The 27,951-nt window shown below is 42.9% G+C and overlaps 1 protein-coding gene across 1 annotated transcript in view; it reads left to right on the forward strand.

The window, feature by feature from the left end:
* Positions 1-27,951, forward strand: part of Slit3 (slit guidance ligand 3) — a 606,864-nt gene that overhangs the window by 97,601 nt on the left and 481,312 nt on the right. The window contains exon 4 of the mRNA XM_004836404.3: positions 6,607-6,678. Coding sequence (XP_004836461.2) covers positions 6,607-6,678 — 72 coding nt within the window. The remainder of the gene's footprint in view (positions 1-6,606; positions 6,679-27,951) is intronic.

Here is a 27,951-nt window from a genome sequence, read left to right on the forward strand (position 1 = left end):
ACTCTTGCTGTGTAGACACATGGGTGTTTCTGAAAGTACCAGTAGAAGGGGAAGGAATCCAGGCTGGCTAAGAATTTCCCTGGGAGAGGGGAGCAGATTGAGTTCATTACTAAAGCAGACAGTCCTGGTGACCTTTGGAGGTTCACACACTTTGACTTTCTCCCTCCCACAAACACTAGCTGAGCAGCTGGATATTCTACACCTCCCTGAGAAAAGGAAAGGACTTCACGTGCTATGAGTGGCCCTAGAGGACCCAGCCATGTCCTGTTGCTAGTAAGGGCAAGCAGTGTGCCTTACTCCCTGCTTGCCTTGCAAAGTGAGGCAGAAGAGTCTGCAAACTGAGTCTCTGGGGGTCTTACATCCTCCACACCGATGGGGCTCTTCACCTAGCTCAGGGAGGTCACTGATTCCTCAGGCTGCCTAAGTTGGCCATTCCTGCCTTTAGGTTTATTCATGAAACTTATCTTCTGGAAGCTGCCTTGTGAGCCTGGCATTGTGTTGGCCACTGTTGGGACACAAGGAATGTGTTAGATGTAGATCCCACTCTGAAGAAACTTTAGCATTTAATGGGGTGATAAGACCTACATATTAGGTGACAGATAAAGACAGTTTATATTGAAGGGCTAATTAAAATATCATCATTATATATAGTCATTAAAAACACAGGTTTAACCCAATGGCATTTTGGTTCCCAAACTTAATTTTTTCCACGATTCTGGTCGCAAACTGAACTGGACAAGAACTAAATCAAATTCATTGGTTAGGTTCAGTGTTGACCTTATGGGGAAGTTTGATTCAGTTCTCACCCAGTTCGGTTTGCAACCAGAATCATGGAAAGAATTAAGTTCATGAACTGAGATATCACCGTACCTGGCTTCAAAGCCCCATCATGATGGTGGCATTTGACTTTGGGCAAAGACCTGAACCTTCTTAGGCCCCTGTGTCCTTGTTCAGTGATACTAGGAATACCGGTTCCCTTTCTAAGGGGATTCAGTGAGACATGCAGTGCTTTGTACAGGGCTTGATTCATGTTTTTAATGTGATACTAGCTACTTGTTGTCACAAGCTATTTGAGAACCCTAAGTAGTACAGAAATCCCAAATCAAACACACCAACTTCTGCATAGTGTTCCTCCCTTCTCTGTTTCTTTCATTGATGGTTGGTTACCTCAAATGATCAGCTAACCAAGCTGGAGTCTGGGGTCTATTTTTAATATGCCTATTCCTGAAATTCCTTTAACCCTCACGTGCATTCACTCATAGAACTTTTTTTATTGTACCTCACATCTCTCTCTTACACTCCATTACCACTGACGACCTCAGCTAAGTCCTCACAGAGCCACACTGATTACTCAGGAGCCCTCTGATCTGGTCTCTTTGCTTCCAATTTCACCTTCTTCCAAACCAGACCTATTGTTACTAGGGAGACATTTCTCAAATTCAAACCAGATGATCATTCCCTTGTTCAGACCCTTTCCATGGCTCCTTATTGCACTCCATAAAAAGCCAAGGCCAAATCCTCTATCATGATCCACAAGGCCCCTCATGATACGGCCTGTCTTCTGGTTCAACTTCGTCACTTTTGCTCTCAAGTTACCTCCATGCTCCAGTGATATATTCCACTCCTCAGTCACCTGGCTGTCCTTGGGAATGCACATATAGTAAGTCTAGAGCTCACAGACCATGTCTCCTGAAGAATCACTCATCCTCCTAAACTAAATTCAAACTTCCTCTCTTTGCAACAGGGTAGAGTAGCTGCCCCTCCTCTATAATCCCACAGCACCTTTGTTTACAAGATCATGGTACGGTTTTGTTTTCACATCTATATCTTCTACAAGCAGATGATATTCTCAAAGGAAAGGGATGCCTCTTATCCATCTTGATATGTTTTTATTTAAACAGGAGTGGAGAGATGGAAGGATGTATGGCTAAATGGTGACTAGAAAGATAAATAAATGAGTGTAGGGATAGATGAATGGATAGCTCGATGAATAATAGAGGGATAGACAGTTGAATGGATAGACAAATGGATAGTTGGATGGACAGTAAAATGGTTGACTAAATGGATTAATTTAACAAAGTAACAAAAACTTCTAATTATGTCTTTTAAACCCATGTATATCCAGGAGGGTCTTCAGTGGCCCCACAAAAACAAGGCTTTGGTTTCTTAGAGCTTCACAGTTTAAATATGACTTTGCAACTTAGCAGTCAGTGAGGTTTTGACCTTGATGTTCTCCTCTGTGCTAGCAGTAAAGCTAAGAAGTACTTTTGATCTTAAAGGGAGAGGGGATCCCTGGTGGGCTTTATCTTGTGGTTGACCTGGCCCTGATCCTATTTGATGACTTCTTTAGTTCTGTCATCACATTTGTCTCATTCAGTCCTGCTCACCCGCTTGAACTATGGCTAGAGATTTCTACCTGTAGACCTAGGGTAACATAACAGCAGGTGGCATGAGTGCCCCTTGACCACTAGTCACTGTCTTTAGCCCAGAGCTTACCTGTTCCTCTCACAGGAGAACAGCACACTGTGTTCCATTCATTGTCCTGTTTACAGGCTGTGTTTATAGTTTATAGCAGTCACATGGGAAATGTACCTTATGCACCTTGGAGCCTTCATCAACTTTTCAGGGAACTTTCCAGGCCCTGCCTGCCGACTAACTAAATGACAGTAAATGCTAGAGTGACCTGGAATTAGAGTATCAAACTCTTAATGTAGAGAACTAGCATTTGACCCACCCAAGCTAAAGTGGAAAGACCCCAAGGCTTTTAGAATTGGAGCCCAGCCTGGCCACCCCAAATCCTCGTTCAGGGTTTATGAGACAGCACAATTGAAGGCAGTGCACAATTGGCTAGATTTGATTACATTTTTATTTTTGTCTGGCCACAAATACCGGCAAAGAAATGAAAGTGATTCCTTCCCTTCCGGGAGCCTGAGAGCCAAGTTTGTTTTATTTTTAGATTTAACTTTGGTTTAGGCCTTTTAGCACACTAACCACCCTATGCACTGCAGACAGTGGCGGGCCAGATTTTCGAAATTTTGCCTAGACTGGGTGCCTGAATGTAACTCTGTAACTCTCACCAGGCTTTACACAGCGTGACAAGAGAGGCTGGTTCCAGAGAGACCCATATAGAAACACAGTTCTTGTCCTGGGACCTTCAAGAGAGGCCTCTTCAGGGAAGGCAGTGTACCCGAGATGGGTCATTTTCTGGGTCAGGATGGAGGAGTTGGCATCCCAGGATGAAAAGAAACAAAGAAAAATGATGAAATGAAAAGGGGCAGGGAGCTGTCATTTATTGAAAGTTTTAGTTCCATAGTAGTTCAGAACCAGGGCTCTGGAAGCAGGCTGACTGTATCTGAATCCTGCAGCTGCTGCCTGCTAACACTGTGGCCTCAGGAATGTGCTGGACCTCCTTGGGCTTTGAATTTCTTATGTAAGAGACAGGAATCATAACAGTACCAGCCGCAGGCTCCACTGCAGTGTAGGTCCTGCTGGGGCAGCATTAGCACAGTGTTTGACATGCAGGTAAGACTCAGTCATCATTATGCTGATTATTATTCCCAGGCCCTTACTGCAGGGCTAAACACTTGTACATGCACTGTACCATAAAACATGCACTTAAAACATATTCTAAGCTAAAGAAGTAGGGTTATTTTGCAGTTGGAAACCTGAGGCTCAAAGGGTTAGGTAACTTGTTCAAGGTTGTACAATAAGAGTGTGACACAGCTAGACCTGAACTCAGCCCTGGCTAATGCCAAACCACCATGCCTTCTCCAGGACCAGTGGCTTCCACCTGTTACAAAGAGACTCAGCATCGATCACATGAGTGCTGCTCTAAACCAGGAGCTAGATTCCACTTCTTCCTCCCTGGGTTCCCTTTTTGTGACATTAGCGTATGAACAAAGGACACCAGTAGTGGTCAAAAGGGCAGAAAAAGAGTTCATGGAGACAGAAGCAGAATGGTAGCTGCCACAGGCTGTGAGAGGAGAAAGTAGGGAATTGTGGTTTGAGAAGTATGGAGTTACAGTTTTGCAGGATGAGAAAGTCCTGGAGATCATTGTACAACAAGGTAAATCTGCTCCGCATTACAGAACTGTACAAACTGTGGGAGATGGGAAATCTTATGTTACATAATTTTATTATAATGTTTTTTTAAATTCTAAGATCACAAAAGAGCACTAATACAGGAATCAGTGCCCCCTCAGAGTTGAGCAAGGAATGAGAGATTGTCTCACCCAACTCTCCAACCTTTATTCCTTGCCTCTCTCTAATCAGAAGCCTCCCAGACAGCATTCCTGAACACAACTACCCGTACAATGCATGAGCTCTGTCAGGCCACACTGTGCCCTTTTTGAAAGGGTGCTTATCAGATAGTGTCTTCAATGTTCTTCTCTCCCAGGCTTAGTCCATTTTGATCTCCTTTAGTCCCCTGATCATACTGAAGTTTCTGCCCATTGACACAAGGGATAAAAGAGTTCTAAGAGGAACAACATGTCAGGAATTGTATCTGCTGAGAGTGAACACAGAGGAAAAATTCACCTAAGCTATAAACTGCTTTTTGGTGCTAGAGGAGTGCTCACTTCAGCATCACATGTACTAAAATCGATGCTAGAGGATTCTAGAGTCTGTGAGGGATATTCGTTTTTTATTGGTACATTTTAGGCATACTTTGTGATTGCATTCATCATTGGGAATTTGTACCTGTTTCTTGGTTCTTGTTTTTTCCCATTCCCCTTCCACCCCTCCACCCCTCTCTATTTACAAAAGCTTTGTTTCCTTCTTTTCTCGATTTTTTCTTTCCCTTCTTTCCTTTCCTCCACACCCCTCCCTAGCTCCCTTCCCCACTTTGAACCTTTTCTTCCTACTTTACAATATCAGTTATACATTGTGGTCCTCATTTATATTTTCAGTTTCTCACACTAGAAATACAATTCAATGTTTACACACGTGTATCCTCTTTATTTCACTTAAGAGTATGGTCTCAAGGTCCATCCATTTAGCTATAAATATCTCTAATTTATCATTCTTTATGGCTAAGTAATATGCCATTGTATAAAAAAAACCCCACATCTTCTTTATCCAGTCACCAGTTGATGGGCATTTGGGCTGTTTTCAAGATTTAGCTATTACAAACTGTGCCACTAAAAACATGGGTGTGCATATATCCCTGTGGTATGATGCTTTTAATTATTTTGGGAAGATACCCAGCAGGAAAATAGCTGGGTCAACTAATCCTAGTTTTTTGAGGAATCTATGAGGTATGTCCTTAAACAGTGGTTTGGGGATTCATGTGAAAAGGGAGAATTGCTTTCACTCATTAGGCTGTGAATAGATGCTGAGACAGAATGACGTGGAGCTAGCAAGGCACAGCATCTTCCTCTCTTCCTAATTCCCTCAAGAAAGCAGCCTTCATAGAGATCACAATGGCTCAGTGTCCCTTGGAAACTCAGATGGCCTTCTCTTTGGGTATTCAGCATTCAGAAGAGACTCAGATTGGTTCTGTTGGCCACCATCCAACCCAGGCCATTCCTATTGGGCTGACTTTCATATCAAGCCATATCCTTTGCCTAGACTTTGGTTCCTGACCCAGGATAGAGTACTTCATCAGGCACAGTGGGGGTAATGCTGAAGGGTAATGTCTTAGTTACTTTTCTCATTGCTGGGACAAAATGTCTAAGACTACAATATAAAGGTACTCATTTTGGTTCCCAGTTTCAGAAGTTTCAGACCACAGTTGGCAGACAGAAGCAGCACGGTGGAAGGGTCTGCCACAGTGGAAAGGTGGACACATCATTGTGATCCAGCAGTATAGAGAAAAGGGAGGAACTGAAGAAAAGCTATAGTATTCTCAGGCATGTCCACAGTGATCTACTTCTAACCAGGCCCCACCTCCTAACAGTACAATCAGCTGCTGAACTTGTTAGTGGATTCATCCACTGATGAGTATAGTGCCTCCGTGATCCAGTCACCTTTCAAAAGCCCAGTCTCTGAACACATGAGGTTTTGTGGGGACAGTCTAAATCCAAAACATAATATCCTACGATATTGCCTGTAATAATTTTTCTTTGAAAATTAGAAGAGAAAATGAACTTTTAGGTTGAAATAAATATCATGTAATATAAATGGATTTGTTTTTATAACAACACAGTTGTAAAATATAATCTGTAAAAGTTTCTTATGGAGAAAGCAGCCCACAAAGGCTGAAAGGCCAAAGACCCATGAAAGTCATCATGTAGCCCTGAGCAAAGCTGGCTCACTGGTCTCTCAACCTATGGTCATCAGCCTTGGCATTTTCTCTATTTGTCTTGTCTGAGATCCATTCTGTGATTAACTGTAATCCATTAGTGATGTCTGTAGTAGACTCCTACCACAGGAGGGGAAGCACAGCACATGTATTGTGTTTATGCTTATGTCTGATCTGAGCTTTACATCTCTAGCTTGCCTGCAAGCTCTGCCCAAATGATATATGCTTTACACATGTTGAACATCCCACATTGAAATATTGAGTTGGTTAATGCGGTTGATGGATGGATGGATGCATTGATGGAAGCAGTGTTTATGTATATACCTGATCCAATGATATCTCTCCATTCTTCTTTTTCTCTATAGGCGTCTGAACAAAAATAAGCTCCAGGTCCTTCCAGAATTGCTTTTCCAGAGCACACCGAAGCTCACCAGACTGTAAGTAGAGTTGACTTGCATTCTCTACCTTGTGCCTTACTGACAAGGACATGGTTCCCTTAGTGTGGTGCCCCATGCTGTGTGGACCCTGGCAGGCCCCAGCATGGAAACGTGGAGCAGGTCATGGAAATGGTGTGTCCTCTGTACATCTCCAGGTGTGACTTCTTGTTTCTTCATCCAGAGATTGGTGGTATTAAGTGGCCAGTGAAGACTATTGACGTGTAGAGTGGATGGTTTCCTTTCAGGGATGGTTTGCATTTAATTTGCATTTGAATTTACATAAGAGAAATTCCCTAAAGAGTGTTTTGGGGTGAATTTATTTGCATGAGACGTCCAGTGGTCTCAGACAGTATGGTTTGGATTAAGCATTTAAATCTCAATGCCTTGCTGGCTGGAACAGATTCCTGCCCATTATTTGCTTCCCATTATTGCCAGACCAAGAACTCTGGGTCTTGAGTTCTGTGATTTGGTGGGAAAAGGAAGAAACACCTGGACCTTCCAGAATGGTCCAGAATGTGCAGAGGGAAGAGCTGGAGATAACTCTGTGCTTTTATTCACTTGGAGACTTTAGAAGGTTGAGAGATAGAGATACAGGTTGTTGTTGAAACTATGATTTATGTCTTGTGGGTGATCTTGGCAAGTGCTAATTATTGAAAGTGAACAGCTCCATGATCTTGAACCTGAAATCTTACTGTCAGTGACTGCTGTAGATTATGGAGTAAACTAGGTTGCCCAAGGCCTGACTTTCTAAATGGAGTGACACAGTGTCTGACTGCTTAGAAGTCAGGTGGTGAGTCTGGCTGGGAAGACTCTAACATTATCGGGAAGGTATTCGTATTGTGGACACCATTCCTCCCAATGGCTGTGCTTAATACCTACTTGTGAGTCAAACAAAGCATACAGGCTCTGGAATAAACTGGAAAGTGTGAAACACATATCAGTGTGTATACTTAGGAATGAGCTTTGCATTAGCAACACACACACACACACACACACACACACACATGGGCTGTGTTCATCAATGTATTTTTAAGGAGCACTTTGTTAGAACAAGAACAGATCAGGGCTGGCTGGTGCTACAGTGGAGCATTGGTCTTGCTTACCTCTTGTATTTTGTCAAGGTCTCTTGGCATGCACACCATTTTTCTTGTTTGGTCCACCTAGCTGGCTTCTTTAAAAATATGCAAAGATACATCACCCCTAGTCTGCATCCACTGGATAGGCAAGGAAGTTCAGTTTAGCAGCCTGTCTAGCAGAGCCAGAAATGCAGTACCAAATGGACATAGCAGAAACCACCCTGGCCTTTAACCTCCACTTTCCTGTAGGCACCCACAGGGAATTGTTTCTAGGACCCCCATGGATAACAAAATCCACAGGTACTCAAATCTCTTCTATAAAATGACATAGAATTTGCACAGAACCTGCCACAAATGCTGAGTAAATGGTTGTATGTCATATTGTTTAGGGACAATGGTAAGAAAAAAAATCTGCATATGTTCAATAAAGATGCTTTTCTTTCTGAATATTTCTAATTTGTGATTGATTGAATCTGTGGATGTGGAATTCACAGATACAGAGGACCAGTGTCATAGCTCTTGCCTTAAATGCTTGCTAAATAGCCATCTCTCCATCCGGCACTGCACTGGCCCTTTTTCAACCCTTGTTTAACTAAGAGCTGAAGACTGTATGCTATTCATCTGGAGCCTCAGCATCCATTTCTAAGCAGAGGGGAGGTACCTGGGGGGCTGGAGCTGCTGGATGGTTTTGTATAGGAGGGGTCTGAGGATTCCAACTACTGCAGGAGGTGCAATGGGTTGCTTCTTGCTCTTAGAATCCTTCATATGACCATCAGGTGATGCCTAGTTTGTACAGGACTGGTCTTGATTCAGGAAGAGGACAAATTTCAAGTTGTGTTAACAGGTCTCTGGGATGCTGGGGACCAAGAACGGGGGCATGGAAACCCCTGGGTTATGTCTTAATTTCTACTTTCTAACAGAGAACTTAGGAGTTGCAAGTATTGAATGAGATACTGGTGTGACTGTACATTTTCTAGGCTTAACGGCCTCGGTAAGTGGAAGGGCAAAGATAACTATTGCTGTTCGTATAATTTCCATCTTTGTAAGCTCAGTTTCTGGTCCCCTTTCTGTGGGAGGCCTGAAAAGACTAGGAGTTGCAATGAGCATTGAGACAAATTACACAGAGATTTAGCTTCAAAACAGAGATCTGCAGCTGGGAAGCCAGGAATGATACTCAGCTCATTTTTGTAATTGTTCCTCTCTGGATCCCTGGTCAGGCACAGAGACTGGCACTCAGACATTCAGCCAATGATAGTTGGATGAGCATAAATACATGAATGATATAGGCCCAAGGACATAAATAGTGCTCTCAGAGAGAGTTGATTCTTTTATCCACCATTCATTCATTTATTCATTCTTTTGTACATTAATTCACTGATTCATCCATTCATTCAGTAAACTCTCCCCTAGGGACCTGCTCCAGCTTGGCTCCTGTGTGGGTACAGAGCTGTTGATAAGGATGCCCAGTTCTCCACATGCCCTATCATGACACATTCTAAATGGCTGCCAGAAAGCTGCAAGCTAAATATAATTTTTTTATTGAAGCAACTATATTAACCCAGGTTTGAGCTATAATCAGCAATTGCTTTTTCTCTTTGGGCTTGCTCTTTGATTTTTCTTAATGGCCCTATTATGTCTTTGTCTTATTTTGTCAGCCACTCCGGGGCCTTTTTGAAAGTAAGCAGAGTACAAATTAGAAATCAATAAATGTGTAATCATGAGTGTGTATACATATGCCACTGGCTCTGTTTTAAAAGAGCACTGCATCTCAATAGATGAAACGAGCCATTTCCCAGGAAGGGCTCAATGGAGCTCGGTGCAGCTGATGGCTCTGTAGGGAGTTGTGTGGGATAAGCAGTCATTCTGGACTTGACTTTTCTTTATTTTTTTAATTAAACTTATACACAAATACTGCTGAATAGTCAGTGTTTATCCAAATAATACTTTTGGAAAGGATTGGTAGTATGGGAAGACACGCTTGGAGTGGTGACAGGAAAAGGAAATGATATTTATTGAGCATCTAGGCTATGGTCATAACGCTAAAATTTACTCATCAGAAATGCTATTAAAATTTAACTTCAACAGGAAAGCCATTAGTTCCTGTAACTTAGAAGTTCAGTGGTCATTACAATTTCAGGGACAACTGGTACAGGGCACTTGGTGACGTCATTAGGACTTCATCTCACTCCCTTCTTCTTGGAACAGAGGGCATGGTGGGCAGCCAAAGAGCAAGACTCACAACTTATAATTTTGCAACCCCAGTGAAGAGTGACTCTGTCACCTGTCTGGTGGAAAAGGACTGAGGGAAGACCCTGATTACTGAGTATAGTCACAGGCTTGTATCTGAGCAACTGGCTGTTGCCAGTGTGACAATATCCTCTGATTGAATAAGCTTGGGTCATGTGTTCATCCTGCTTGCTTGGGGAATGGGTTCCCCACGGGAGACAGTAATTCTGTTATCTGAAAACAGAGAAAAAGATGCCAGTCACGGAAACAACAGACACCTACAAGTTTATTGAGCATCTACTTTGTGCAGTTCTTTGTGCTTTAAATGAGTGCTTCAGATCTGCACAGTAACATAATACTGAGAGATAATAACACCAGCAAACACACTGAATGCCAGGTGCTGTTTTGAACACTTTCTATCTGTTAACTTATTTGATTCTTCTAACACCCTTTTGGATAGGGTACTATAGTTAGTACTGTTGTTCTACACATGTGAACCAACACTTAAGGAGATCAGTGGCTTTACCTGCAATCATAACACTACCTGGTGGCAGAATCAGGATTCAACTCTGGGTCTCTGACCTCAGAGAATGTGCTTTTCTCCATTGTCATGAGCTCCCTGCATATGCCCCCATCTTTAAATTGTCCCACTTTACAGATGAGGAAAGTAAGGCTTGGAGGGTTCACATTACTTCCCCAGAAATCCCATGAACAAGATGTGATCAAAATAGTGTATTTAAATTTTCTAAAATTTATTACAGTGAAAGATACATTGCCATTAATCCCCTTTAAAAATACTCCCCATCACTTCAAACACACTTTTCCCATTCTTATCACTTTCTTACACAGTTCTGGAAGCCTTGTTTTATGAGTATCTTTATGAGGTATGGTCAAATATACAATGAGTACTGCTGTTAAGTGTCATCCAATCAAAAGGAAGCTTTCAATAACATTGCAATGTCTCCTCATCCTCCTTATTCACCAGATCTGGCATCATGTGACTTCTGGTTCCTTGCCAAAGCCAAAATGACCATGAAAGGTGAACATTTTGAATTAATTGAGGACATTGGTGGCAGTGTATCTTTTACTGTAATAAATTTTTTAAAAATTTAAATATTCAGCATATAATTCAATCACATCTCCTACCTACTTAAGGTAGCACTTCACTAAGCAGTACTCAGATTCAACTGTCACATGGTCTTGCCAACAAAACCATTATTAAAACTATTTCTAAAGCTGAGGAGGAGTGTGAATCAGCTTTCCATCACTATAACAAAATACCTGACAATATTAACTTATAAAGGGCAAAGGTTTATTTAGGCTGAAAGTTTTGTGAGGTCCAGTTTATGATTGATTGACTTCATTGTTTTGGGCTACAGCAAGGCAGCATATCTCAACAGGAGTGTGTGGAGGAGCAGAACTGCTCATTCTTTGGCCAGGCAATAAAGAGAGAAAGAAGAAGAGCCTGGAGTCCTAAATCTCCTCTGGGGCATGTCCCTAATGACCTAAGGACCTTCCATTAAGTCTCCCCTGTCAGTGGCCCCAGATGCCACTCAATCGACCTAAGTCCTCAGTGATGAGAAGTTCAGTGATCATTATGGCCTCAGGAATAATCCTTCTGTCAATCTCTTATCTGGTTCCACAACCTCACAATAGCACCACCCTGGAGACCAAGATTTTACCACATGGGCTTATTCAGGAGATTCCTGATCCAAACTGAAGGGTTGGCTAACTTATCCATAGCTGTATAGCCAGGAGACAGCAGAACTGAAACTCAGTACACATCTGTGTCTCCATGAAGCCCTTCCATTTTCTACCATCCCACACTGCCATGCAAGCCATGGTGGGGAGCTGAAGTTGTGCCATCAATAACTGAAAGCGGGGCTGTCACATATCCAAGCACTTCTCCCACCTCCACCCTCCCTCACATCCAGCACAATCTGGCTCGTGTGTGCATCATGGTGCATCTGTCCTCTTGGGCTGTGCTCAAGCACACGGAGCATGGGCCATAAAGTCCTAGAGCAGGAAGTACCCTGAGCTTGAGGCAGCATTGCTATAGTCCACGAAGTGTCTGAAAAGTCTCTGGTTTGCCCTGGGCCCTCAATAAATATTTTCTTACTTGTGTCCTAACTAAGGTTGTCAAGTGTAGGGATCATGTATTGTGCTTTTTCAAGGCTTTCTGGCCCCTGACTAGGACTGAGGATAGGAGGAGGCACAGCAGTGAAAGGGAGAAGGAGTAGCAATCATGTGCCAGGAGATCCTGGGCAAGTTATTTAGCCACTCTAAGTCTCCTGTTCATCATGGTAAAATAGACTAACAGAACCTATCTCTTTTTGGTGTATGAGGATAAATGAAAACCATCCACGGACACCATTAAGCGTGGAATACAGCACAAAGGGAGTGCTCTGTGAAACATGGCTATGGCTAACTTTTGCTAGCTGGCTGATAGGAGTTAGTGCATATGCTATGGTTTGGAGGTCTGTGCTGCAAACATTTCAGCACCCAAGAAAGAGTCCAGGCTGCAGAATTAAGGAGTATTGAAGAAGCATTGTACTTGGGGTCGGAGAACCCAGCTCCTCTTACTTTCTTCACTGCTGTTGCACTGTGCAGCCCTGGGCATATTCCTTTGGCTTTCTGGTTGTCAGCTGTCTCATCTAGAGAGGACAGGATGGAGTGTGGTCTGTTATATGACACAGAAGCTATAGATTTCTCCTTTTTGTATGCACTTCCAGATTTTTCTTTCATCTACACCATAGGAGAGGCAGTGAAGGGTTTCTGGTTATTAAGTGGTAATGTTGCCAGAAATTCTTTAGAAGGAGCAGAAGGAAAGGTAAAAACAGTGATTAAAAACCCTCTACATTTCTCTGGATTGGACAGCTTTAGGGAGGCTGAGGGACACCTCTGCTTTTTGCATTTGACCTTATCATAGGAGTGTGAGCAGACAACTGGAGTCCTGATGGACCACCTTTCATGGATTCAGACCCAAAACATCCACTCAATATTTGGTAATGGTTTAAAACCCTGTAGCTGCACAGGCTGTTATGCTAGTGGCTGAACAAAGGGCTCTAATTATTCTCCACTCAGTTCTACAAGGTATTTGACAGCTTGGAAAACATGCCACTGAGGGTAAACCTACTGGCCTTCCCTTGGGACAGTGAAGTTGCAAGAGACTTGGGCAGTTAATCCCCAGGCAGCTGAGAACAACATGAAATATGTCCAACCATCTTAGCTGCAAGTCACAGGGTTGTTATGGTAGAACAATGTCCTCATCCAAGAGCGCAAGGCTGAGACTTCAGTTTCCAGGCAACTTGCTGCCAATGAATGAGCCCTTCTCTGCACACTCAGCACTGCTCCCCGGTACTCTTCTGGGCATGTACTGTGTTCTGCTTTTATCACAAGTGCATACCTGCTCTACATCCCCCAAAACCTGGAAGCTGCATTTGGAAATTCCATCTTTCTCTTTGAGGCAGTCTGATGTTAGAGCAAAGAGCAGGGACTTTGGAACCTTATAGATGTGGGCTTGAATCTTGCTTTATGATGGCCCTGGGCAAGAGAGCTGAACTCCCTACATCTCAGGTGCTAGTGTTACAACGGGGATAATAATCTTAGTTGCTGTGTTAGTTAGCTCGGTTTACCATGATGAATATCACAGGCTGGATGGCTTCAACAATGAAAATCTCTTTTCTCACAGTTCTGGAGACTGGAGGTCCAAGATCAAAGTGGTGGTCTCATTGGTTTCTTTGTGGCCTCTGTCCATGTTTGCAGAGGTCTGTCTACTTGCTGCCTTCCACAGGATTGTCACTCTGTGTGTGCAAGCCCCTGGTGTCACTTCCTGTTCTAAGAACACCAGTCATACTGGATTGGGCCCTCACTCTAATGGCTTCATGTTCACTTAAGGCCTAACGTCCAAATACAATTATATTCTGAGGTACTCAGATTTGGGGCTGCAGAGTATGAACTTGGGGGAGAGGGTGTGAAACAATTCAGCTCTTTTCAGTCCCAAGTTGAGTGTTGTGTATTTGTTTTGGGTCAGATGATGTGCAGAGTTCTTCACATGTATTCTCTCACTATCTCGGATTTAGGAGGTAAATGCATAGTTCTTCCCATTTAACAGCCTCTTAGACATTCAGACACCTTGCCAAAGGCCATAGAGGTAGTAACTGGAAGAGCCAAGGATCAAATTCAAACCTACTTGATTCCAGAGCCTACATTCCTAGCTCCAGTTTCTATACTGTTGTCTATGCTGTCTAGACTTGAATGACTGGCACCTTATACCTCTAGGTAGTATTTTCTGCTACTCATAGATACCTTTCCAGCCACTTTAGTATTCCAGTTTTGTACTCAACTTTAAAACAAAACACAATATGTGTCTCTATAAAACTTCACATTGATGTGAAACAGTACTATAAAAGTGAAAAACCAGTGAAGAAAACAAAAATGATACTAGCCAATTTTCCAGTGGAGTTGTTATCTGATGTGCTGAAATGGTAATAAGATGGTAGGAAAACCAATGCATCAAGATGGTGGGGGCTACAGAGACTGCCTGGAGCTGATCCTGGGGACCTGTGTGGTCCTAGTCTGTTACTTGATCTCTATAGGCTTCAGTTTTCTCATCTAGAGCGGACAGGGGAGAGTGTGGTGTGGTACATGACCTGTGGTATTGAGGCCAAGACTAGCTGCAGCATCACAGAGCTAGGGTCACTTCTCCAGGGGCTATGCCCACCCACACTCATGGAGACTATCCCTGCAAACTGTGTCTTATTTTCTCCCCTTTTCCTCTGTCCCCCAGGCCCTGAGTACTGTAGGAGACCAGCCCTCTTCTTGCCACTGCATGACTCCAAGTTTCATCATAGGTTGAAAATAGGTTTTACTTTAATCTGTGTGTGGACAAATAATGTATTATAGTGGGTGCCATGTCACTCTCGGTGCTTCTGCTTTATTAGACTTAAGTTGCTCTGTAGTAACTCCAGGCAAGGCCAGGAGAGAAGGCCTGGTAAATATCCTTTCTTTTCTCCTCTACTGAGGATTTACTCAGCTGAGCATGGAAGCCTATGGATGAAAATTTGGAATTGTTATGTAGGCTTTTAAATCATGCAATTTTAGACCTAGGAATAAAAGTTACCTAGGCCAGTGCTTCTAAAACTTTTCTGGGCATCTGAGCACTTGGAGATCTTGTTGAAATGTGGATTCTAGTTCCATAGATCTGTAGTGATATAATTGGTTTTCAAACTTAGCATATAGAAAAAAGTCATTTTAATACTATTTTCTAGGTCATCACCCAGCAAAGAGTTGACCTCATTAGATCTGGGATAGACCTCAGCATTTGACTCTGATTTTGCAAGTAGGCACTCAGGTGATTTGGGTGTATGTCACTCATGGAGCACACTTTAAGAAACAACAATCTATTATAGCCCTTTTTATTTTATAAATTCAAGAGGAGATAAGGAACCAAACACTTGCTGAGCACATACTATTTGCTAGTCACCTTATGCATATGCCAATTCCTGTTCTCCTAAGAATCTTTATTTTTATGCCCACTACACAGATGACAAAACTGAGTCCTGGGGGCTTTAAATCACCAGGAATAAATCCAGGTCATTCTGACCCCAAATTGTATGTCCAGCTTACCATGAGACGTCTATACTGAACTATACCCTAGAGAGAGAGAGAGAGAGAGAGAGAGAGAGAGAGAGAGAGAGATCAGAGATTTATGAAGCTTTTCAATTCAGTATTTTGAACTTATACACTCTCATAAGCACATATGAATGCATGCTTCTGAGATCTCAGATATTAAGACTTGAAACATTAAAAGAGAAAAATTTATGGACTTAAATACATGCTAGCAAGTAGACCATTCTAAGTTCCCTATAATTTATCAAAGGTAGAGTTGAGATTTACATTTTTAATCTCTTGAGCCCTTTGGGCCAACAGAGGGTTTTCTGAAGTGATCAGGTGATACACCAAGAACATTCTGCCAACTTGGAAATTGTTTTGAATCTTTTTATTTTTATAAAGAAGGAAAGAAAACCAAGCTGTGACTTTACAATGCTTTGGGATTACAGAATATGCTTATAATTTTTACAGTTCTGCACAGACTTCTTTGTCACATCTGGATGATATTACTAGCGGGAATATATGGGGGAATAAACCATGAACTGGAATGTGAAACATCCCACAAAATGAGTTTCTTAGAGGTTGCTGCATAAAACATTTTTAGTCTCCCTTTCTTTGGAAGGGTGGCTTAAGTGATTTCATGGATTTAGTATTTTTTTTTATTTGAAGGTAAGGGTTTTTGCTAGTTTACTTGATGGGGGTTCCAAGAGGGTTTTCTGAAGATGTGTGTGCCATTCTCAAGTTATGTCATGGACCAGGGTGAGAAAAGCTACCTCCAGGAAAGTTAGGCCAACCTTTGGTGACCAACATGAGCCAGTGGTGATACCTTTAGTGAAAGCCTGCAACCAACTGAATGGCTGCAGAAAAATGAACAATGTAAGGAGAAAAGGTTATAAGAGCTCCAGAAAACTTGCTGAATTTTGACTGCTGATGGTTTAACAGCTGATGGCTAGACAAACTCATATCCTTGCACATATAGCTGAAAGCCTTCACACATCAGTGCATCTTCTTGCTGTATATGAAAATAGTTAAGTTAGAAAAATGAAAAATAAAACAAACACAAAGCTGTTACCTGAAACCCAGTCAGTTCCCTGTTGGTGACATTCTTGCCTGATTCCCAGGGGGGAAAAAAACTATGTGACCACAGACAACTAAAACATTGTGGAACAGCTAGTGTATGTGCATGACTCTCTGGTGTGCTGGATGCTGAGACGCTGATTATGGAACCCAGAAATGTCTAATCAGAGCCCGGAAGATGTAAGTGTGGGGTTTCTGCCACCTGGCTCCTTCTCACACTTCCTTGGCTGGGTCCCACCTGTGGAGTTGGAATCTTGACAGCCAAGCCCTGTCTGTTCAATACCAGGGCCTCACTTGCCATGGGGCAGAGTCCACCAACCTAGTCAGGGTTTCATGATGATCACCAAGGGTCCTCAAATAAAGAGCATGCTGTTTACTAATAAATGAGAACCAGAAGCCTATTTTCATGCACATCGTGACATCCTCCTTCTCCTTATCTAGAAACTGTGAAGTGAGTTAAATACCAAGGAAGTATCACGTTGTATATAGAAAAGTGGCACTTTGAGGTGGGCAGACCCCAAACACACATTCTTTAATTATCTGAATGATGCAAATTTGCCTACATCTGATAATCTTGAAATATTTGTTCTTGAACTACATTTATCATCAACAGAAACATTTCTAAAGAGCCTAATCATCTCTCATTTTCAACCAACATTTGGGAATCTCTCCAGGGAACAAATAGAGTTTTAATTTGATGTGCCAAATTCTAGCATAATTTCAGATCAAACCAAAAAAAAAAAAAAAAAGTCTGTAACTTTGTCTTTCCCCTGGCTTTCCTATGAGCTCAGGGTCCTGGATTTGAATGTTAAATTCCATTTATAAGGTTTACAGTTCATTTACAAGTGTTGGAGATTGAAGACTGTCTTGAAAGTGTTGACACAATACCAACAACAGCAAAACTGTGATAACACAGGACTGTCCAAACCAAATAGAAATGGAGAAGTTTAAGTAAATTTCATGCTCCTTGCCTGAATTTGGTGTGCTGGACCTCAGTTTTTGGTTCATGGTCTAGAATAATATTTTAATGTTTTATTCATGATGTCTCTCCTCCCATCATTCCTGTGCTAATTCTCCTTAAGTTGCTTGTGGTGATGACGCCTACTTGGAAGTGTGGCCTCTCCTTGATTGGCACTACCTGTTACATAGCCAAAGCTCTCCATGGTTGGCTAAGTGGAGTTTCCTGTGATCGAGCTGATGACTTGGCCTTTTCTTGGTGTGTCCAGAGCTCGGGACTGAATTTTTTAGTCAGTGAGTCAGCTTTTGAGTGAAATAGACATAGGATCATGCCAGCATTTCTCCAAGCAGAAAAACTATATTATAACTGCTAAGGGAGAAGACTTGGTGTCCAGGAGAGTGAAGGATGACCAAGGAATAATCAATCCCTCTATCTCAGTCTCATTTAATTAGGCATTTGTGTAACTCTGGGCTAGGGATCAAGGTGTTCAGAGAAACCTCACCGTGATAATTTTTAAAAGATAAAGACCATAGAAAAAAATGGCCGATCATCAATTTTATTGATGTCATTACTCTAATCATCTTCCCGTATCTCTGTCTCCTACTACTCCTTGAAAAATGCACATGCGCATACACATACCACACCAAGAACATAGATATCATACCATTCAGCACACATGCACAAAACATACCATACAAAGCCTTACATACTATCAAGCCACACCACGCACGTACCTACAGCACACCATAGCACATACGCACACAGAAAATACCAGAGGACACACATACACATGATGTACCACACCCTACCCATAGACAACATACTATACCACACACATTATACTACCTCACATACATATATCATACCACACCAGGAAATACACACATAGCATACCACACCACACCCATGCATACATCATGCCAGACAGTACACACATCATGACATACCATGCACATACATGTATCATATACCACACACATACAACATACTATACCATGCATGTGCCCATAAAACCATCTCTAATGGATTATTACAGAAAGATAAATGAAGTTTCCTTCCAAGCACTGAAACAAAGTGCAGATATAATTCACTTTTATGCAAGATACTGACTGTTAAATTAGCTCCAATTATTGAGCAATGCTATGGTGAGGTATGGGGGATTGAAAGACAGCAGCAGGTGGTAGAAGGGAGGCTGTTTCTGTGGCTTATAATTGGTGTTTTTGGTGCACAGAGATAGTGGCAGAACTATGTCTGAGGCAGTAAGTTGTTACTGCAAATGATTTCTTGTCTCGAGAGAGGCATTTTCCATGGAAGAGATGTGTATGGTCAGGCTTCTACTCATGATCTTCAGGCACTTTCATTCTATTTTAGAACTCAGGGCAGATTATTGTCAACCACCAGATCCCAAGGACTCAGCCACGGAACAAATTTTTCTTAGAAATGATCATAATAGCTTCAAAGGCTAATAATGTCCTCTGCAGACCCTCTTCCCTTATGTGAAGCACGTCCTTTATTTAAATGAGTGAAGGATAGAAGATCATTAAGCCTAATGAGGCCAGAAGCAGCAGCAGGGAAAGACAGAGTTGCCCAGAGTTTCTTCTCTCCTTGAGTGGACAGTTGTTGACATAAATGGAATAGGGAGTGGGTAGATTTTGTCAGCTCTGCCCTCACCATGTGTTAACAGTTGGTCTGTCACTTTGTCTCTGCACCATGGAGTTAGCCATCATTCTTTCTTGATTGAATAATTCCAAAGACCTCTTTCCCAACCTACCTGCTTCATCTTCTGTTCCTTTGTCGTCCATTTCCATCCAGCAGCTTCTATGATCATTTTAAGACAAATCAGATCGCCATCTCTTTGCAGCTCTTTGTGGCCTTGGTATTTGGTCTTCCCGGAATGTGCTGTCAGATGTCAGTGTGGCCTGGGGCTTCTTGAATGTGTGTCCTGACTCAGATATCACTTCTGCAGAGCCCTTTTCTGTTCACCTTATCTATGCCGGTGTTCCCCTTCCTTACAGGGAACCGTCTATAAATGACCCACTTATATTTTCCTCATGGCACTTACTACTACCTGAAATTCTTTGGCTCATTTATATGTACTTGCTTATTTTCTGCATTCAGTGAATACTGTGGAAATGGGTAGATGAGGAAAAAAATCTTAGTCTCTCCAAAATCTTTTTCCACCGATTGTGTGGTCAAAGTCACCTTCTGCTACAAACCAGAGTTTTCTCCTCACTGCTGCAAAAAACCCCAAATGCTTCATTAATAGCATGCACACACATAAGACCCATGCACAGTCACAAGCCCACACTCACGCAAACGAAGACAAAACTGTCACAGCAGGGCAGATTTTACATCTTACAGTGGATCTCCTACCACAGAGAGATGAACAGCTCCTGCTAGAATCCTCTTCCATCAGATATGAGCCTTTGCCCAACACTGAGAGCTAGGCAGAGGATTGTTATGTTAGATGCTTATTTCAAAGGTCTGGGAATAATATTCTGTGATACAATGAAATGAAAAGATAAACTGTGTTGGCTCCATCTCAGGCCTCATTGATTTTTTACTTCTAATGGGCACTGAAAGGGATTGTCTAGTTATTGGAAGCCTCAGCTCAGTGAAGGCATTATAAAAAGGACACAAGAAAAGGAGGAAAGAAAATAGGAATCTTTGCAGAAGTGCATGTCAGGTTTGGTTTTCTCCTTTTCTGGCTCCTCCAATGCCAGGTGAAAGAATTTCTTACTGCACAAATGACACTCCATTGTGTGCCAAGCTCTATGGAAACTCTTATCTCTACCACATCTCTCAGAGGGTCAAAAGCCATTTTTATAGAACATTGGATCTGAATGACACCTTCTGGAACTTCTAGACTAATGTTCTTATTTTACAGTTGAAGAAACTGAGGCACAGGGTAATAAGGGACCTAAATCTCCAGCTCTCAGATTTCTAGTCTGGTCCAAAGGTACCTGCCTACCTTGGCCATGATATTTCATTAAGTGGTGGGAAATCATAGAAGAAGGAATATTATCATATAAGAGTCATGGATCGATGCTTCCCAGGGTTGGACTGGCTGGGCTAGCAGTTATCTTTTAAGAAAAGTGATGGTTTAGTGGTTTAAATATTGACTCTGCCAGCACCTTGCTCTTACACTTCTCAGCCTTCATATCTATGAGAGATATACTTATGTTCTTTATGAATTACTCAGTCTGTGAGTCTGAAAGAGATTTGCTGGGAAAACTAAGGATTAGCCATTCGTGCCCATTCTGAGTGTTCATTGTCATGATAAACTGGAGGAAGAGAATGAAAGGGACAAAGATCACTTGAAAGCCATTCCAAGGAAAGAATTAATGGAATAAGCAACTAAAGGAAGGAGTAGAGGCTGATTCCCCAAGGCTTTCACCTTGGCCTTGGGAGGATGGTGGTGCCATCCAAGGGAAGGGAAGAGAAGAGGAAGACTATTTGGGGTGTGGTGGCAGAAACTGCTTCCCAAAGCTTGCAGCCTTCTCTGGGATGGGAAGACCTTACATACTGGCAAGTCCACCCCTGAGGAATTTCAGAAGTTAAAGAGCTAAAGCCAGCTTTGAATCAGCTTCAGCAATGTTTTCTTTCCCACTCCACCTAGTTACTTCTCCTTTATAAGGAATGTGTGCATTTAAGCAGAAAAGACCCCAGCCTGATACTCATAATCCAGTAGCCACTGAGGAACTGACTGGGTTTTCCTGGTGGGCAGGATCACTGCTCCCTGCTTACCTGCCATATATAACCCATTTACCTGCACCTAATTAGCCAGAGTTCAGTGTGGAGTCCCAAATTGCCATGCTAATGATGGTAACCCTCCCTTCCCAAGAAGTTCTGATTACCAGGCTCAGCATGAGGGACTTCAATAATATCTCTTTCCAATGATATAATTTGATTCCTCCATGGGAGGCTGCCTTGGTCCTAGCTCACTTAGCACTAAATCTCTCACTAGATACTCTCATTACTTAATCTTTTCAGGGCCCAGACCAGTCTAGGCCTCTTATTTATTTATCTGGGGCCCTGTTTACTTCCCTGTTGTAAATTACTTCTGGCTCCTGGCCGTCTGATTGCTGCCGTGATAGACTAATAGCTGGGAGCTACCGCATTTGCCTTGTGTGATGAGGCAAATAATATGCTTAACTTATGGGAGAAAAAGGCACCCTCCATTTATTTCAGTGGAGGAAAATATTACTCAGGGGAAAGGGCCAAATCATTTACCTAATGGCTGCTGGTGGAACTCGGTGTAATTACTGACAGAATTATGTGAAACAAATTGTCATGCCCATAAATCTAAATCTCCAGTTCTCAAAAGGAGACAGGGAATTTTGGTGGCTTGCATGGATGCATTCTGCCTTTCTCATAGGGTGAGTTTCTGAGAGATGGCTGGCAGAAAAGGGAGGATCACTTGGCAAGAAGAGTATACCCTTTACCAGCTTGAAGGCCAAAGTGGGCAAACTATAGCCTATCGCTACCACTGGCTGTTGTAAATAAAGTTTTATTGGGACACAGCCACACCTATCATTTATACATTAAGTGTGGCCTCATCTATGCCATAATAGTAGAGGTGGACTGCTGTGACAGAGACTCTATTATCTCCAAGGCTGAAACTATAATGTGGGTCTTTATGAAAAAAAATTGTCCATCTTTGCTCTTCTAGTACAAGGGTGAGCAAATGTTTTATATGGAAACAGAAGAGTTAAATTGGATCCTCCTCTTTACTTTTCTTGGTTCAGACAATGCAGTCTCATTGGAGGGGGACCCAAAGGGAATAGGACAGTTACTGCTCACACAGTTTCACTCCTGTGTCTGTTAACCATGTCTTCTCTCAACCCTCTGGTGGCTTAGTAGGTACTGTATTATGAACCCATTTGACAGAAGAGAAAACTGAGACTCAGCATGATTAAAATGTTTTGCCACTTAGAACTAAATTCATCCCTTGCCTCTGTAGCTCCAAATTCTTTTTTCAGCTAAATCTCTTGCTTCCTGGGAAAAACAAGGAAGAAGACTTTGGCAGTGGAGGATTTATCTGGGCCTGGCCTCGCTCTGAGAAAGCTGCTGAAAGGGAGACTGTGAGCAGCCAAGTCAGAGAAGACACAAAGGGGAAGTGTTTTATTCAATCTGCATTCACTGGTGGGGTAGGAAGTGGAATAGGCCCAAGAATACTTTATCGTGTTGGGAAACTTAATGAATGTTTGTCACGCAACAATTGAAAGCCAAAGAGAAGAAGGCCTAGGTGCTAAAAAGGTTACTTCGTGGTTGCTGTTGCCTGTGCAGTGCTGTTCACTGGAGAGAATGCTCATAGGGCTTACTTATGACAGTGGGAGCGGAAGCCACCAATTCTGCTGTAGCCAGTGTGGAAAGACAGCCCTGGCTCTTGCACTCTTGCAGGCTCTAGGGCAGAGGGGAACCAAATCAGATTTCCTGAACTGCTGAGATGGTTGTGGAAAGGTAACAGGTCCACAGGCCTGCAGACCTCACCAGTGTGTCTGCTGCCGTTGTAGACACCTCAGGTTGAGGATGAGCCATATGCACCTCTTGCAAAAAGTCGCTGAGCTCAGAGCCTAGGAAGACAAGAGAGGGTTGCCAACACAGTAGAAAAAAACGCCCGCAACTGTGTAGTAGCACCTATGATTTGTTGAATGTTGACAAAGCACCAGGCATTCTTCTAAACTCCATAATCTCTGGGATCTCATTCAGTCTTCATAATCATCCTGTGAGGTAATTATTGCAATTTTATTTCACTGAAAAGGAAGTGAGGTCCTGAGATGATAAATAATTGGCCCAAGCTAATATGTACAGAGTGAAACTGAGAATAAAATCTGCATGATTCCTTGACATGAAGGCAGGCTTCTATATCCCAGCTCTGCCAGGGGGCCCATAATTTGGCTTTTCTGAGCCTCAGCATCCACTGTATAAATGGATATAGCAACAGCCAGCATTGTGGGGACAGACAAGGGCAGTGGCATGTTTTAAGCATCAATCTAATGTGTGACTCACGGAAAGAGCCAGTAGGCTCCTTTCTATTCCCTTCCTTCTTGCAAGGACTTGGGAAACACAAACCAAGCTTTGCCATCACTGTCTTTGGTATTCTGCTGAGCTTTGAAGGAAGCAGAGCACGCAGACCCAACCTCTGACCTTTAGATGATGCCATCTACATGGGTACACACTTATGGACCATGCAGTCTAAAGCAGAGAACACCCAACCAAACGTGAACAGAACACAAGTGATTTGCATCACATGATTCAAGGAGAGTTGCACTTTCAAGGAAGAGTTCCTTTTTTGTAATTCATTCGATCTTTGTGGCAGTTCTGCTCTATGGGATAAAAAGCAGAGAGAGATGTGGAAATAGGCAGGTAGGACAGATGAGGGTAGCCTGTCACTTCTCTCTTGATTAAGCCGGGGAGGCTCCTGATTCTGACTTCTCCTTTCCTGGAGTCTGTATGGACTGTGATGTGCTGGTGAGTTGACTTTCCATAAAAGCACTTCTAATTAAAGAAAGAGAAGTGTTTTGTGTTGTACTGTGTGCAGAGCAAATTCTTTTCTCAAGCATTCTCAGTTTATCTTCTCAACTCCTTCAGAAACCAAGGGAAAAGATTTACAGAACTTAAGGTCTCAGAGGTGAGAAGAGATGAGGCAAAATCAGAGCCTGTATCTTCCATCTCCAAAGCTGATTATGCATCTCTCATTCTGTAAAGAAGAGATGGCTCTTTACTTCCTCCACCTTTCTAACCACACCCAAGTTGCCTGCAAAGAAACTATAGAAATTGTCCTGGGGAACCATGCCTGGCCTCATGGGATCTGACTTCTTCTACCCAGTTCTAGAGGAACTGGGCTTTTTAGAATTCTCAATACTACCATTGACAATCTCTAAAGCAACATAGATAAGGAAGAAGAAAGAGGAAACCAGCAATAAAGATGCAAAGCCATGAAGCGGGATGGCCAGAGAGACCACTAAGACTAGATTCCAAGCCTACCAGGCCTCTGTCTCTGTTCTCATCTTATTTCTGTATCCCTGCTCAGGAGCTTCATGCTGATATCCTCTTGGGATGGTTCCCTACAGATAGGCACTACACCTTTACAGTTCTGTGACTAGAGGGTAGACTTCCCTGGTGTTTACACCAGAATATGCTCCAAGTAGGACTCGTAGTGGTTCCAGCTTGAGCCAAGTGCACTTCTCTGGACCTGGCACTGCAGCCAGAACTTGAGGCCTGTCTGCGTCATACCCACCTTCAGTTACAAGAAGGAAGGGAGTATGGACTAGGCATGCAGAGCCTGGAGCAAACACACTTTTGCCAGGATAGGCTGTGATAATGACACAGTTAGTCTTTATGTCCTGAGCTCCAGGCTTCTTCAATCCCTGTCATGTGGAAGGTGTCCTGCAATTAAGGTCCTATGTCTTCCCCAACTCTGGGAAACATATCTACAGGTCTCAGGATGACCCAATCAAGCTGGGAAACAGATCACTAAACAATAGAGAGGCTGTCAAGGCTGCCCTAGAGGAGGATCTTCCTAGCTTGGCCTTTAGAATCCTAAGGCCGGGAGACTACTCTAAAGAAGGATTCCAAACTAAGGAAAGATGTGCCTATGCCCCCAGACCCAAGACGTGTTGTCCTCCAATTTGGACAGGACTTGGGGAGCAGAGCAGGATCTGATGAAATCATAGCTCACACTTTGCCTCCCTCTTCCCTTTGTCTCTTCCACACTTCTTTCAATTCTATCATTGTAGCCTTTGGCCTGCAAAAAGTCACCATGTCTTATTTTCTCTACATCTTTATGTCTTCTTATTCATATGTGGAAGGCTCCTCCCAGTTCCTGTTTTCCAGCTCAGTCTCCCTCCTTAAAACTTATCCCTCATCTCTCTTCCTCCAGGAAGCCTATTCTGATTACACTGGTCTAATTTACTAGAGAGACTTCCTTCACCGGAGCCTCCTGGGAAATCTGTTATCTGAGCATCAGTCACACACCACCTCTGAGACTGATCCTTTGTCCTTCTTCCCCACCACACCATGAGTTGCTTATGAGCAAGGAATAGTTGTAGTTTTAATTAGCAGGGATTAGTACAATGCTAAAGTATTTTAAAAAGGAAAATATATAAATGAATGGGAAGCAGTGCCATGAGAGCAGATGTTGGTTTTATGGAGTTCATTACCTCAGAGGTATTTGAGGCAGAGGAACATCAGCTTTCCAAATGTTGAGAAATGCCTTTCTTCAAATGTGTGTTGCATCTTAAAAGGTGTTCTGCAAAAAAAAAAAAAAAAAAGTCTGGTTAATAGATTTGGAAATGTGCTAAAGAAGTTATGTAAGGTTTCTTGTAGGACTTTTCAGTGCCTTTGCTGTGTTACTATGCACTAAGAATTTCCATGAGGTAAAAGTAAATATGGAACTAGTTCTTAAATACTCTGAAAGCTGTGTTCATGATGGGACTTGAGTTTTTTAGGACTGCTCTTTTAGGAAAATGGGAAGTTAGGACTTTTTGAAAATAGATTAATGCACAGGTGAAAGGGTCATGAAAGGTCCCTAAAAAAATTTTGAGGACAGTCCAGAATGTCCCTTGGGAAGCTAGTGGTGATCAAAATGGATCAAAGGTTGGTCAACCCAGGCTGCTGGTACTGAGGCCCCATTTAGTTGCAGTCTGATGTGTCCCTTGAGAGCCTTCTCAGTCTTGGTCTCCGTGCAGTGCTGAGGCCCTCTCCAGGCACTCTTTTACTGATGCTTTGTCTTTCAGAGGCTTCCTTAGTGCTCTACTTCTTCCTCAGAGCTTCCTCTGATTGCTAGAAGGAAAGCAGCAATTCTTTACCACATGAATCCTGTCTAACCTTGCTGATTATTTTACTCTTCTCCTTGTCCATGACACTTATCACTTCCCTTTTCACTCTGTTTTGGGGGGGGGGGTCCCTTTGCTCTAAGGGCAGAGCATGTTATATGCACCTTAGGCATTCTGGATGGGTTGTGGATCGCAGATTCCTGCCTGAATCCAACATCGCCACTTCCACCCCTCTAGGGGTGGAGTGAATCCCTCCCCTCTGAATCCTCTGAGGTGGATGTCTGCAAATGTTTCCCGGCTTCCCCACAGCAGTGAGTATTCCTGAACTCACAGGGTGGGCTGCATTCCAGCCTGCAGGGACCTTTCTGCTCTGCCACCCTGCTCCTTAGCACTGAGGTTTACTCTGGACCCTTGCGCAGAAACCCCTGCAACAGCTGAAGTCTGTTTGATGCCAAGCCTTCTGGTCAGAAGGTGAGCTTTGCCTGGGCTACTGCAGCCTGTGGGACCTTGTTGTCACGCACTTGCACAAAACACACAAGCACAAGGGGAGTCTGCAGCGCACACACTGGCTTCTCTCCTCCCCTTCCCAACACACATGTGTACTTTGCCCACTGCTGCTCCATGTGTTTGCTCCTTGCTTTTCCCCCTGCCTAGACTGCCCTACCTTCTTGTCTAAAGCCTGTTTACCCAAGTTGAGAGACAGTGCTGTATGCTTTGTAGGAGTGAGGACTCTAAGTTAAAGAATTATTGTAAACACGAAATGAAAGAATCTTTGCCAAGCATTAGCGCCCTGCCTGCTGGTGTTCAGTAAATATAGCTGTTCTTTTTTTTTTTTTTTGGTACCGGGGATCGAACTCAGGTCCTTGCACTTGCGCAGCAGGCTGCAAAACCACTGAGCTAAATCCCCAGCCCAACGTCGCTGTTCTTATCTCACCATCCTGCTCAAACCTTCCTCATCCAAAGAAGACTTGGTGACCACCTTGTCTCATGGAGGCCTTTCTATCATTCCTGGGATTCCTTGGTGTGGTCATCAACAGCCCCAATCATGAGCCGGGGATGTAGCTCAGTGGTTCTGCCACCTGCCTCACAAGCACAAGGTCCTGAGTTCAATCCCCAGTAGCAAAAAAAAAAAAAATTGAGTAAAACCCCAATCACACCTTCCATGAGATTTTTGTCCTTGTTACAATGGGCTGCTATTCATTGTTGTTATTATTAAATAAGCCATTCCCTTTATTTCTGCTTTTTACTCCCAACAGTGTGGTTGGTTACCATGTGGTGTGCTGTTGTAGGTTTTACACAGAATAGCTGGCTTATTTACTTGTGTGTTTAACTAAGCTGCCTGATTGGGTAAAGTTAAGGCTTTCAAAGATTCACCCTTAGGCGGGGGATTTAGCTGAGTGGTTCCACCACCTGCCATGCAAGCGCAAGGTCTCGAGTTCGATCCCCGGTACAAAAAAACATTCACCCTTGCTCTTCCTCTTCTTATTGTTCTTTCTTTTGAAAAGATTGCCAAATGGTGGTCCCAAAGATGGAATTCTGCCTA

The sequence above is a fragment of the Heterocephalus glaber genome, unplaced genomic scaffold (genome assembly GCF_053883595.1).
Source record: "Heterocephalus glaber isolate CG9 unplaced genomic scaffold, H.glaber_assembly_v1.0 deba00001606, whole genome shotgun sequence".
Taxonomy (NCBI): Eukaryota; Metazoa; Chordata; class Mammalia; order Rodentia; family Bathyergidae; genus Heterocephalus; species Heterocephalus glaber.